The 14,654-nt window shown below is 36.6% G+C and overlaps 1 protein-coding gene across 5 annotated transcripts in view; it reads left to right on the forward strand.

Moving 5' to 3' along the window:
- The window catches only part of Rb1 (RB transcriptional corepressor 1), a 193,152-nt gene that overhangs the window by 57,320 nt on the left and 121,178 nt on the right, over nucleotides 1–14,654 (forward strand). For all 5 annotated transcript variants that reach the window (XR_010041829.1, XM_063232783.1, XM_063232780.1 and 2 more), the window contains exon 2: nucleotides 818–944. Coding sequence is in view for 3 of the 5 variants with exons in the window: in XM_063232780.1 (XP_063088850.1) it covers nucleotides 818–944 (127 nt within the window). In the remaining 2 variants the exon portion in view is untranslated. The remainder of the gene's footprint in view (nucleotides 1–817; nucleotides 945–14,654) is intronic.

Here is a 14,654-nt window from a genome sequence, read left to right on the forward strand (position 1 = left end):
ATGTGTGGAAGAATGCAGTCTAGAATGTGGTCAAGGAGTTGGATTGTGATGTTAGTCTGCTGGGTTCATATCATAGTTTATGCTTATTTGGCCATGATCTCTAGTCAGTGCATTTGCTGTTTGGTTTATAGACATCTGTAAAACAAGGATAGAGTTCTGGCTTAATGTTGCTGGTGTGGGTATCAGTGAAATCCCTGCATCAGAGACACTTTGTGTGGGGTCAGAGTAAATACTCAACAGTTGGAAATTATGCCTTGTATTATTATTGCTATTATTAGATGTCATATAGATATTAAATGAATGGAAACGAGCCAATAGGAATTTATTATATGCTGATCTTGGTTAAGAAAGGTCAAGTGAAAGAGCTGAAATAAGCAATGCAATAATTGATACCAAGTTAATTATTATGAGAAATAGTAATAGGGACATTTTGTAAAATATTGACACAGACTGCAGTTTAGCGAAGTCACTGGCGTTGAATTGCATGTGTAATATTACCTCTTCTTGCTGTTATAATTACTCATGTTCCCAGGGTTGAATGTTGTACTCTTCTTTCACCAAGCTAGTTCGCTGCTTTGGAGTATATTTGATTCACTATACCAACAGATACTTTTCACTGTGTGATAGTCTTATTTTAGGCAAACCATGAGAAAGATAAACATATGTTTAAATTCTGAGTGTAAGTTTTTAAAAGATAAGTTTGAAAATAATGAAGTTTTCTTTCAGAATAGTGCTATTACTTTCAAACTGTTGAAATATGTGTACTTAGTTTGATTTGTGTGAACCTACTTATTACATGATTATTTTCATTTGTCAGGCTTGAGTTTGAAGAAACTGAAGAACCTGATTTTACTGCATTATGTCAGAAATTAAAGATAGCAGATTGTGTCAGAGAAAGAGCTTGGTTAACTTGGGAGAAAATTTCGTCTGTGGATGGAGTATTGGTAAGGCTTTTCTTAAATGTTTTTGAAATTGTTCTCATTTTAAAAATAGTTTCAAATAACTATAGAAAATTTTAAAAATAGAAAGATGTAAAGAAAATAAAAACTAGTAACAATTCCATTAACCATAAATAACTTAACTCTGGTAACTTTAAAAATGTTTAGAAAAATTTCTTACATAAAATTTGCGCAAAGTATTTAAAGGCAAATCTTAAATATCATATTTGACTTATAAATATCTTATTATGATATAAGGACTCTAAAGAAATACAACCATGTCTTCAAAGTACTTTTAAATAAGTTCTAATATATAGTCAGTGTTAGATTTCCTCATTGTCTCACAGTTAGTTTTGTTAAAATTTATGAAAATGTCTTGATATAGTTCTTTGATATAGTTTTTCTGTCCTATATATGCACATGTGTGATAATAGCAGCAGGAAATAATTACTATTGTTTTCATATGAACTTGGGGAATATTATAAATACTTTGCAAGTAAGTCATTTACAATATAAGATACAACATTGTACATGTAAAATTTTAATTTTATACATGAAGATACTGGATATAGAGAGGTTAAGGTATCCAAGATCTTTAGGAAAAAATATCTCAAAATACCAATTTGTGATTATACATGTGATTATATGTATTTTCATGGAGTTTTTGTTGTTTAGCATCATGAACATAATGTTATGTTTTCTTATTTTTAGCAATACATTTTATAGTGATATATAATATTTTATCTGTTGGATATAATCTAATTTAACTCTTATTACTAATGGACATTTAGTTTACTCCCAAATTTTTGATGCTGTTGAATAATGTGATGTACTTGTTTATTCATAAAAATAGTGCCTGGCACAAAGTAAATCCTTGATAATTTGTTAAGTAAATTAATTAATGACTTCTGATATTTTTATTAGAATAAATTTTTGAAAGTTGAATTACTGAGTCAAAAGCTATGAGCATTTTTATGATTTGACAATTATTGTTAAATTTTCTCTCTAGAAAGATACTCTCTTATTATCACAATATTAAAAAAACTTTTTAAAAGAGTTTTTTAGAAGTCTCTGCAGATAAAAAGGAGGGTACAAGTTTCATAATCCCAAGAAATTTGAACATAGTATCAACTCCTTATCTAAAATGAGAAGAACACTGAAGTATGGGTATAGGACTTAGGAATAATCATCCCAGAGCATCTAAAGTATATTTATACTTACTTTGGTATTTTATGTATAAAGCTATTTTTGTGCATATGCAGTTGAAGGGAGTGGTAGCTCCATCTGTCCCTCTTCCTCAAATACTAGCATTTAATTTTCAGAAAATCAGAAATGAGTAGCTGTTTATATGGAATATTCATGAATAGTTTCCTGTCCATTAGGTTGTTTGCAGTTTATTAGTGTGTTGTGCAATGCAGTATGGTAACTAGATTTCTGTCCTAATTCATGTAACTTTGTTTTGGTAGTGAACTGTAGTAGTTTTAATCATAGAGGCTCTTTTAGGCTTCAGACTTGAATATATGTGTATACATGCATCTATTTCTTATCCTACCCTTATCTCTTCCTGGCTTTGTTCTTATCTGCCCTGAAACTGGTATAATTTAAATGTCATTTCCTAAAGAAGCTCATGATGAGGACAAGCATGTGTGAAATCACTCTTTGGTTTTGTGCTAGAAGAAGACAACAAAAAAATTTAATGTTACCTTTGGGTTTGGTGGTACCTTTTTGGGGGTCCCTTTTTGGAAGGTGTTACAGCAGATGATCTTTTTATCTTATAATAATTCAATAAAATTTTCCTTGACCTATTATTTTAAGTGATAGTCTAGTTTCTGAGAGTTGGTCTGAGAATTTAGCCTCCATCTTTACAGTAATTTCTCATGGAGAACGTGATGGAGCATGTTCTCAGAACATGCAGTGTTGTGAACAAGAACAAGCACATGTATGGACAGGATGAACCTGTGTGCAGTGCGGCTTGTTAGTGGTAGCTGTCTATCTTGTCCGAAACAAGAAGAGAGACATAGTAACTTGGGGGAAATTGGCAATGGAAAGCAGATGATGTATACTTGACTAGAGAAGGGGTTATGATTTGGAATTAGTTAGGCAAAGTGGAGTACATCTGTACTAGGGAGGTTGAAGCAGGAGGATGGTAAGTTTGAGATCACCTTGGGCAACTCAGTGAGACCCAATAAAATAAAAATAAAAAAGGCTAGGACTACAGTAGTAGTAGCCTAGCATGCATAAGTCCCTAGGTTCAATCGCTGTACTAGTGACTGTAGAAAAAAAAACTCTCCATAATTTTAAACAAATTACCTAAAATCTCCAAGTCTTAGTTTTCTTATCTGTAAAATAGGCTAACAAGATTTTCTAGAACTTGGAGTCACTGTGCAGATTAAATGCATTAATGCACATTAAGCATTTATTAGTATCAATGAGTACCTATTGGAATGGCAGAATGATCACTTATAATTTTATTATGAGTCATGTTTAGAAGAAGTTGAGAATCAGTTAAATGGTTATCTGTTTGTTTGTTTTTGGCACTGGAGATCAACCCCAGGTCCTTGCACATGCTGGCAAGTGCTCTACCACTGAGTTGTAGTCTTAGTCCCTAAATGGTTAAATTTTTAAATGCATTGGTATTGATTTTGTTAAAATTCTTATTGTTAACTCCTGTAGAGTTAGAAATGTTGTTTATACATTCTTAAAAGTCTCCAGTAATCTTCTGTAATAAAAGTTTAATGGTACTTTATTTAGAAAATTGTTTTTAACAGACATTTATAAGATATAATCTGATTATTATTTAGATTAGATTTTATTCAGAGCATGTGAATAAGGAACTTTTCCTTAAGAAACTGACTGAGAATGGTGTTCTTGTTGTGGCCCAAGGTGAATCAGTTGTTAGAATTTTGGTTTTCTTTCTGCATCTCAAATGGTAGTGTAGCAGGGTGGGAAAGGCTTTGGACATCAAGGCAGAAAACTTTAGTTCTGTGTTAGTTCCCCTTACCTGAGATTTTACTTTCCACAGTTACAGTTACCTGTAGTCAACTGCAATCCAAAAATATTAACTGGAAAATTCCATAAACGAACAATTTCTAAGTTGAAATTATGTTGTGCTATAAGCAGTATGGTGAAACCTCTGTTTGTCTCCCTCTACCTGCCTGGGATGTGAATCATTTTGTTGTCTAGTCTATCTGTGCTGTATATGCTCCTTGCCTGTTAGTGACGTATGTCCATCTTAGTTATCAAATTAACTGTCATGCTGTATGTTCAAATACCATAACCTGGGGCTGGGGAATTAGCTCAGTGGCATAAGCGTCTGCCTTGCAAGCAGGCGGTCGTGAGTTCGATCCCTGCTACCGATAAAAAGGAAAAAGACAAAAAAAAAAAAATACCATAACCTTTATTTTACTTAAATATGACTCCAAAACCTAAAAGTAATGGTGCTAACAATTGGAATATGACAAAGAAAAGCTGTGTTAAATAAAAGGTAAAGGTTTATCATAGGTATATGTCCATAGCTATACCTTGAAGAGCAGTTTGGTTCCAGGCTACTACAGTGAAATAAATATTACAATAAAGAGAGTTACACATTTTTTTTGTTTTTCAAGTGCACATAAAGGTTAAGTTTATACTGTACTATAGTTATTTGTTGTGCAGTAGCATTTATCTAGAGTACATACAGTATATTACTTAATTAAAATACTTGGGCTAAGGATGTAACTTGGTGGTACAGTGCCTGCCTAGTAAGTGCTAAAGCCCTCAGATCGATTCCCCGTACAAGCAAGCAAGCAAGCAAACAAACAAACACAAAAAACTATTGCTAAAACATGCTAATGCTCGTCTGAGCTTTAAGCAACTTATAATATTTTGTAGCTTCAGTGTTGAAATCTGGTGATGACTGATCAAGGTGGTGAGTGCTAAAAGGGCTGTGGCAGATTCTTCAAATAAGATGAGAGTGAAATTGGATGCTTAGATCAGCTCTTTCGTGAAAGATTTCTCTGTGGCATGCAGTGCTGTTTATCCATAGTAGAGCATCTGTCAAAGTTGGAGTCAGTTCTCTAATCCTGCTGTTACTTATCAACTAAGTTTATGTGACATTGTAAATCGTTTGTCATTTCAACAATGTTCACAGCCACCTCATCAGAAGTAGAATACATTTAAGGAAAGTACTTTCTCTGCTTATCCATAAGAAGCAACTGCCCCTCTACTCACATTTTATCCTGAGTTTGCAGTAATTCATTCACATCTTCAGGTTTTGTTTCTAATTCTCTCACTTGCATTCTCTCTCTTGTCTGTCTGTTTGTCTGTCTCTTTCTCTGTGTAGTTCAGGCTGGCCTTAAATTCACTATGTAATCCATACTGACTTAGATGCATTGTTGATGAGCAATAATAATTTAAAAGGAATTTTTTCTAAGCAATAAGTCTCAACAGTGAACTTCAAATATTAGTAAACCGTGTTGGAAGTAAATGTGCTGTCATCTAGCCTTTGTTTCATTTATACATCATAGGCAGAGTATAATTTTTAGAATAATTATTAAAAGTCCTAAATTTTCTCAGAATGGTAAATGACTTAAACTCACCAGTTTCATTAGTCCCTGACAGGAGAGTCAGTCTGCTCTTGGAAGATTTTAAGCCATGCATTAATTTCTCTGTAGCCATGAGAGTGCCAAATGGACACAAACAGCTGTTCGTCCCCATTGAAAACCTGTTGCAGCCTCATCAGTTATAGTACCCAGATCTTCCGGATAACTTGGTCCATCTTCACAACAGCACTTGCTGCTTCATCTTGCACTTTGGTGTTATGGAAACGGCTTCCTTCTTAAATCTCACGATCCAGCCTCTGCTATCGCGAGATTTTCCTTCTGCGGCTTTTTCACCTCTCTCAGCTGTATTAATGACTTTCCTCTTGCTGGGGCAAACAGTAGCCCTAACATAAGGGAGGAGCTTTATTTGACTCTTAATTTTAGACGATTCAGTCCATGTAAGGTTGACTGGCTCTAAAGCAAAAATGGCGTGGAGTAAGGGCAGGGGACAGGACAGCTGCTTGGCCCATGGTAGGCAGGAAGCAGAAAGAGGAGTAGGGCCTCCGCAGGGGTCCAGATCTGAGTTCATTTCCCAAGTGACCCGTAGTCTCTATTCAGACCATACTTCCTAAGGTTACATTCAGCTGTGCACGTGTCTGTGGATTAATTCACTGATGTGTATAGTAACCCACATGAGCCAGTCGCTTTCCAGCAGCCCCACCTCTGAACACATGAAACTTCTGGGGGCTATTTGAGATCTTAACTGTAATATTCAACTCCCCTGCCTTCCCAAAAAGCTCATGTCCATTTCATTAGTAAAATGTGTATAGTCCAGCTCTAAGTTAACAGTTGGCCAAAAAGTCCAAAACTAAAGGCTTTGCTGAGACCCAAGGCATCTTAATCTATAACCGAGCTCCTATAAAAATAAAGAAAGGTAAATACTTCCAACATGCAATGGCACAGGATAAATATTCCTATCCAAAGGGAAGAATAGAGGGATATAAAGGAATAAAATCAAGATAGGACTGAAATCCAGCAGGCCAAACATGGAGTCCTGTAGCTCCATGTTCAGCATCTAGACGAGGTTGTAGGAGATGTGAGCCCCACAGCACTGTGCAGCTCTACCTTTTGTCCTTGCTGGTCACAGCCTGTGTGACCTCTTTCTTGGACTCAGTGTGTGAACTGCCTGTGATTTTCCTTAACACAGGTTCCATGTTCCTAGCATTGCCAACTTTCAGGGGTCTCCACTGCATCTTTGGCTTCACTTTTATGGATTTTTGCGTTGCCCTCTTTGGACTCCTGGCAGGGTCTGTGGCCCCTCTGTCATACAGCCACATTGCCTGACCTTCCAGATCTTCTTCCAAAATCTAGGTGGATGCCTCCATAAACGCATAGCGTTTGCAGTCTGCATGTCTCCAAAGCCAGCTAGCTGTACATGAATGATGTCAGGTCTTCAGCTAGCTAGACCAAAAGCAGGCCCTCATGGAATATAACTGCCGTGACCTCCAAGCACTTGGGTTTATACTTCCTTAGGACATCCTGAGTAACCAAGGTGTCTGGGGCTCTTTTGTCAAATCAGAGTCTGTCAAAAAATTTTATATTTTACACTATTGAGTCTGATGCGGGTGGGTGGGGTTTGACCAATTCCTGAGATGGGTCAAGGCATTTTTTCTGTTGTCCTGGTATAAAGTATATGACTTCTTTTTTAATGGCATTAATCTTTTCAGCAACCACACTTTCCTTGGCCTGAACTTTATAAGTGCTTCCTTTTTGGCAAAACTGTACATTTTTCACATAATTTATTTGTGCTTTTAGTTCCTGTTTCTCATTATATATTTGGCTGAAAGCATCCAGCAGCACCCAAGCCACAGTGTGGATTTTGGATTGCCTTAAAATTGTCTGTACCAGATTAATTTTTTTTTTTTTGTTGCAAGTAACAGCATTTTACCACCAGACAATCCATAATTCGGTATTTATACATGTCAGTTTGATTTATTTTGCTAATGAATATGGTCTGAAGTTATGTCCATTTATTTATAAGTATCTCAATATGATCATTCTTTATAGCTGAGTAGTACTCCATTGTATTAAAAAACCACAGCTTTTTTATCCATTCCTCAGTTGATGGACACTTAGATTGTTTCTAAGATCTGGGCTATTACAAATTGTGCTGCTATAAACATGGGTGCACATATGGTATGATGCTTTCAGTTCTTCTTGGAATATGCCTAGAAGTGGAATAGCTGGAACAAATGGGACTTCCAATCCCAGCTTTCTGAGAAATCTCCAGACTGACCTCCACAATGGCTGCACCAGTCTACACTCCTACCAACAGTGCAGGAGAGTTCCTTTTTACCCACAGCCTCTCCAGCATTTATTGTTGGTAGTTTTCTTGATCCTGGCCATTCTTTCAGGAGTGAGATGGAATCTCAGTGTGGTTTTAATTTGCATTTGTCTCCTGAGCAATGATGATGAACATTTTTTCATGTATCTATTTGCCATTTGTATTTCTTCATCTGAGAAGTGTGTATTCATCTCAGATGCCCATTTTTGGATTGGATCTTTGAATTTCAGGGGTCTGATTTTTTTTAATTTATGTTTTAGGCAGAAGTCCTTTGTCTGAGGGACAGTTTACTAAGATTTTTTCTCAGTTTGTGGGTTTTCTTTTCACTATGCTGGAGATTTTTTTTGACATGCAGATACTTTTTAAGAAGACGTAATCCCAGTTATTGATTCTGTGAAGTATTTCCTGTGTGGTTTGATTCCTGTTCATGAACTGTTTACCTACCCCTGTGTCTTAAGATTTTTACCTAATTTGTCTTCTAACAGATTTAGTGTTTCTGTTTTAATATTCAGATCTTTGATCCATTTAGATTTTAGATTAGTACATGGGGATAGGCATGGGTCTAGTTTTAGTTTTCGGCCTATGGAGAGCCAGTTTTTCCAACACCACTTATTAAAGAGACTGTCGTTCTTCCAGTGACCATGTTTGGCCCCTTTATCACAGATAAGATGGTTGAGTGTGTTTGTAGTTGTGATTGTATCTTCTAATCTATTCCACTGATCTTCGGCTCTGTTTTTATTCCAGTCCCATGTTGATTTTATTACAGTTGCTTTGTAGTTTAACTTCAAGTCAGGGAATGTGATGCCTCCTGCCTTGCCTTTGCTGCTTAGAATTGCTTTTGCTATTCTAGGTCTCTTGTGGTTCCAGATGAATTTTAGGAGTGATTTCTCTAGATTTATAAGGTATGTTGATGGTATATTTATTGGGATTGCATCGAATCTATAATAGTTTTGGGAGACTGGCCATTTTCACGATATTTATTCTTCCTATCCACGAGCAAGGGATGTCTTTCCATTTTCTGAGATCCTCTTCAATTTCTTTTTTCAGGGTATTATAATTTTCCCTGTATACATCTTTTACTACTTTTGTGAGATTAATTCCTAAATATTTCATTTTTTGGATGTTAGTATGAAGGGTGTGGTTTCTTTTATTTCTTTCTCAGTGATTTTGTTGTTAGTGTATAGAAATGCTATTGATTTTTGAATATTGATTTTGTATCCAGCTACATTGCTGAGTTTATTATATCTGGGAGTCTTTCAATGGAGTTTTGAGGGTCTTCTATGTAGAGTATCATGTCATCTGCAAATAATGATAATTTAACTTCTTCTCTTCCTATTTTACCCCTTTTATTTCTGTCTCTTATCTCATTACTCTGGCTAGTATTTCCAGTACTATATTGAATAAGAGTGGTGATAAGGGACATCCTTGTCTTGTACCTGATTTTAAAGTAAAGGCTTTCAATTTTTGGCCATTTAGTATGATGCTGGCTGTAGGTTTGTCATTGATGGCCTTTATCATATTGAGGTAAAGACCATCTATTCCAATTTTCTGTATGGTTCTTATCATGAATGAAGTTTGGACCTTATCAAAAACTTTTTCTGCATCTGTGGAGATGATCATGTTGCTTCTTACTTTTGGCTTTATTGATATGGTGGATTACATTTATTGACTTACGTATGTTGAACCATCCCTGCATGCCTGGGATAAATCCCACTTAGTCGTGGTTTATAATCTTCTTGATGATTTGCTGCATCCTGTTTGCCAATATTTTATTGAGGATTTTTGCATCTGTGTTCATTAGGGAGATTGGCCTGTAGTCCTCTTTTTTAGTTGAGTCTTTCTCAGGTTTGGTACGAGAGTCATATTTGCTTTCAGGACTGACTTAGGAAGAATTGCTTCCCTTTCGATTTCATTAAAGAGTTTGAGGAGTCTCGGCAGTAAGTTTTCTTTGTATTTCTTGTAGAATTACACAGTGAATCCGTCTGGGCCTGGACTCTTCTTTGTAGGTAAGGACTTAATTACATTTTCAGTTTCATTAATAGAAATTGGGTGATTCAGCAGCTTTACATCTTCTTGACCCAGGTTTGGTACTTCATATGTTTCTAGGAATCTGTCCATTTCTTCTGTGTTATCGAACATATGAGAGTAGAGGTTTTCGAAATAGGTGTTGATGATTGTATTTCCACAGAATCTGCAGTGATCTTGCCTTTTTCATTTCTTATTGTATGATTTTGAGCTGTTTCTTTCCTCTTTTTTAATAAGGTTGGCTAGGGGCTTATCAATTTTATTTGTTCTTTCAAAGAACCAACTCTTTGATTCATTGATTTTTTTGGATTGTTTTCTAAGTCTCTATTGTATTCATTTCTGCTCTGATTTTTATAATTTCCTCCCTTCTTTCAGCTTTAGGCTTGACTTGCTCTTCTTTTTCTAGATGTTTGAGGTGTAGCAACAGATTGTTTATTTGTATTCATTCTGTTCTCCTGATGTGGGAACTCAGTGTAATAAATTTTCCTCTAAGGACTGCTTTTATTGCATCCCACAAATTCCGGTAAGTTGTATTTGTATTTTCGTTTGCTTGTAGGGATTGTTTAATTTCTTCTTTAATTTCCTTTGTGATCCACTGATTGCTCAAGAGTGTATTATTCATTTTCCATGTGGTTGTGGGATTTTTGCCGTTTCTTTTATCATTAATTTCTAGTTTCATGGCACTGTGGTCTGGTAACATGCATGGGATAATTTCAATTCTTTTGCATTGATTTAAATATGTTCTGTGAGCTAGTATATTGTCTATTTTAGAGAATTTCCCATGTGCTGCTGAGAAGAATATATATTCTGATGTTGGGCGGAATACTCTGTGTATGTCTATCAAGTCCATTTGTTCATAGGTGTGATTCAGTTCTGTTACTTCTTTGAGGATTTTCTGTCTGGTTGATCTGTCCCTTGGTGTTAGTGGTGTGTAAAGATCTCCTCTTATAATTGTGTTATTACTAATTTGATTTTTCATTTCTATTAATACTTGCTTTGTATATCTGGGTGCTCTGGAATTTGGTGCATATATATTTAAGATAAGTTTTCCCCTAACCAGTATGTATCTCTTAGGATCATTCTTGGTTTGAAGGTCACATTATCTGCAAACAAAATAGCTACCCCCACTTTTTTCGGTTTCTGTTGCATGAAGTATTGTTTTCCATCCTTTGACTTTCAGTCTGTGAGTTTCCTTTTGGGTTAGATGGGTTTCTTGCAGGCAGCATCTGAAATACTTCACTTCATGTTCTTCTTGACTTCATTATTTGTGTTGAGAAGTCTGCTGTTATTCTAATAGGCTGTCCTTTATAGGTGATCTGTCTTTTCTCTCTGACAGCTTTTAGTGTTCTATTCTTGTGTTGGATTTCTAGGATAGTCATTATTATATGCCTGGGTATAGTTTTATTTTGGTTATGGCTATTTGGAGTTCTATATGCTTCATTAATCTAATGTCAGTTTCCATTCTCATGTTTGGGAAATTTTCAGCTATGACTTTTGTGAATAGCCTTTTGATATCATTTGTGTTGTTCCTTTCTTTTTCATTTATCCCTGTTAATCTTATGTTGTTTTTCTTTGCATCATCTTGCAGCTGTTGAATGGTTATTTCCTGATTCCTTTTTTTTTTTTTGATTCCTTGTTTTTTGAAAAGATCTTTCCTGTTCACTAGCTGTAATCTTGTCTTCAAGTTCTGAAATTCTGTCTTCACTTTTGTTGAGTCGGTTTTGACAACTTTCGATGAAATTTTAGTTTTCCTGTATATCTCTTTGAATCTGCTTCATGTATTATGTTTGTTTGTTAAATTGTTCATCCAGGGATTCTTTTTGTTTTGTTCCTCTGATTTTTTGACTGTGTCTTCTTTAAATGTGTTCAGCATCTCTTTCATTACTTTTGTCATTTCTTCTTTTACTTGGGAGATTATTTCTAGTTTGAATTCCTTTAAAGCTTCCTGAAGTTGCTTCTTTATTTCAGTTGCTATTATTACAGGTATTTCAGGTATATGGCATATATTTTCCTCTATGTACATGGCTCCTAGGCTTTCTTGGGATGGGCTGGAGATTTGAGATTGTGTTTTGGTCTTTCGTTTTGTCATTTTCCTGTATTTCTGTGTTTCAAGTGTTTTTCTAAGGCTTCCCCTGGATGTGTTGGAAATCGTCTCCTATGCCGTAGGCTCCTGGGACTGAATAGAGGTTGCTGAGCGAGGTCCAGTCAGGCTCTCAGATCCCCTCATGCTACCTTCAGTGTTCCAGGTAGCTGGGCAGGCACCTACCCACTGTGGATGATGGGCTAAAGCTTTCCCTGGGAAAAGACCAATGCCCTGGAACTCACTTTATCTGCTGTCAACTTCTGTAATTGAAGAAGGTCGCTAGGGGAATCTACTCTGGCTGCAAAACCTTCCCAAGGCTAGTCTGGTGTGGCTGGGCTCTGGTTGGGTCCTTGAATTCTGGGAGCGATGATCTTAACACAGTCTCCCAGGCTCTGGATGGGGAGTGGACTCACCTCAGCCACCGGCTGAGTTTCCCAGTTCCCAGTTATACCAGATTAATTTGTCTGTGATGTTTAAATTCAGCCTCATACAAAGTCCTAGGGCATGGGCAAAATGAAGGTAAGTTTTTTGCCAGAATGTGACACTTCTGGCCTCAAACCTATTTCCAGACAGTCTTCATTCCCATCTAAAACCTCATAAACCTGGCTTGTAGCATCCACGTTATCATCAGCACTCTGGCCTTCTGAGCTTTGACCAGAATTACCCATAAGACTCTCCTTATAGTTTTCTTACTTACGCTGGCTTTGTTCTCCATACATTTCCAAATTTTTCCTGCCAACCAGACCTGAAGCACAGGGACAGTTGTAGTCACAGTAACACACTATTCCTGGTGCCATATTTCTGTATTGGTAACTTCCCCATCGATGGGAAAAAGTCCTCACCACTGCAGTTTAAGGGGGAGGAGAGGTTAATTGGCTCACAGTTGTCAGTGGACTCAGTTCATGCGTGGTTAGTTGACCCCAAGACAGAATAGCATGGCAGAAGGACATGGCACAGGGCAGTTGCTCAACTTATGGCAGCCAGGAAGCAGAAAGAAGAAGGGAGCCAAGGACAAGGATACACTCTTCCAGGTCATGTTCCCAGTGACTCACTGCCTCCAACCAGGCCCTGCCTCCTAAGGGCACATTTCACCTATGAGCTCATCAGCTGATTAATTAGCTAATGAGCGTAGTACTTCAGTGATCTAATCACTTTCCAGAAACCCCACCTCTGAACACATGAGACTTGGAGAACTTCTTAGATCCACTCCATAACATTCAGCCTTCATGTACTTAAAGAGAGTTAAACCTTGCTCTAAATTAGGCTGTAAGGGTAGATTATGGCTGGTTTGATCATATATACAACCTACTAAAATTTCATTTATATAAGCAGTAAGGCTGTTCCATGTTTTTTAAACAAGTACATTTATTAGAAAAGAAGAAAGTTTTAAAATATCCTCATATCTTTCCTTTAGAAATTAAAAGACAGAATAAAACCAAAAACAAATAGAAGAAAATAATAAAGATCAAAAAACACAGTTCCTTATCCAGCTGCCAACATCATTTTTCATAAAGATTAACATTTTGATTCTTACACTTCTATAGAGATACAAAAGACTCCAAATAGTCTAAACAACTTTGATAAAAGAACAAAATTAGGGCTTCAACCCTCCCCAATCCTATGGCTTATCACAAAGTCACATCAATCATGACAAAATGGGATTGATTTAAAGATGAATAAACCACCAAAGTATCAATATAAAGTCCCAAAATAGATGTCCACATGATAGACAATTGATTTCTGGCAAAGATGCAAAAGCAATTAAGTGGAGAAAGGATTATACTCTCAATAAATATACTGGAACAACTGGATATCCACATGCAAAAAACCCAGACTTTACAGCACATGAGAAATTTCTTAGGACATCCAAAAGTCAACTCAAAATGGCTCACAATAGGTTAGTTAAAGTAAAGGCAGGTGTGGCCTGAATCTTTCTCTCCGGGACAAAATACATGTTTTTTCCCTTTCATACTAAGGAAACAATATGATGTTTATATATGCATGACATATTTATTTCATTAAGAAGTATGTTCTCAAGACGCATCCATTTACCTATAAAAATGTCCGGTTTATCATTCTTCATGGCTGAATAGTATTCTACTTTATAGAAATGTCACATCTTTTTTTTATCCATTCCTCAGTTGACAGGCATTTATGTTGTTTCCAAGATATTATAAACTGTGCTGCTATAAACATGGGTGCATGTTTTTAATTCTTTTGGGAAGATACCCAGAAGAGGACTAGCTGGGTAGAATAGGACCTCCAATCCTAGTTTTTTGAGAATTTCCACATTGATTTCCACAGTGGTTGCACCAGTCCGCATTCCCACCAACAATGGAGAAAAGTTCCTATTGTGTTTTAATTTACATCTGTCTAATGGCCAGTGCTGTTGAATGTTCTACCTTCTTATCATTCATGTGTTCACTGGAGTAGAATTGTTATCTAGACCTCATGTACTTATAGGTGGGGCTTTTGAGAGGTGACTAGGTCATGGGTGTGTAACACTAGACTAGTCCACCGATGAGTTTATAGCTGGTGTGATGTTGGCAGGTAAAGCTGGGTGGGGAAAAAGGAGTCACTGTGGCTGTGCCCAGAAGGATAGATAGATAGACAGACAGATCCCTCCTCTTCCCTTGCTGACTGCTGCTTCCTGCATGCTACACCGTGAGCTCTTTATCCTCTGCCATGTCCCTCTGCTTTGTCACCCTGCCTTTGAGCCAACTATGGATTGAAACCTCTACAAA

This window comes from Cavia porcellus, unplaced genomic scaffold, assembly GCF_034190915.1.
Source record: "Cavia porcellus strain 051 isolate PalLab524CR breed Dunkin Hartley unplaced genomic scaffold, mCavPor4.1 scaffold_21, whole genome shotgun sequence".
NCBI lineage: Eukaryota > Metazoa > Chordata > Mammalia > Rodentia > Caviidae > Cavia > Cavia porcellus.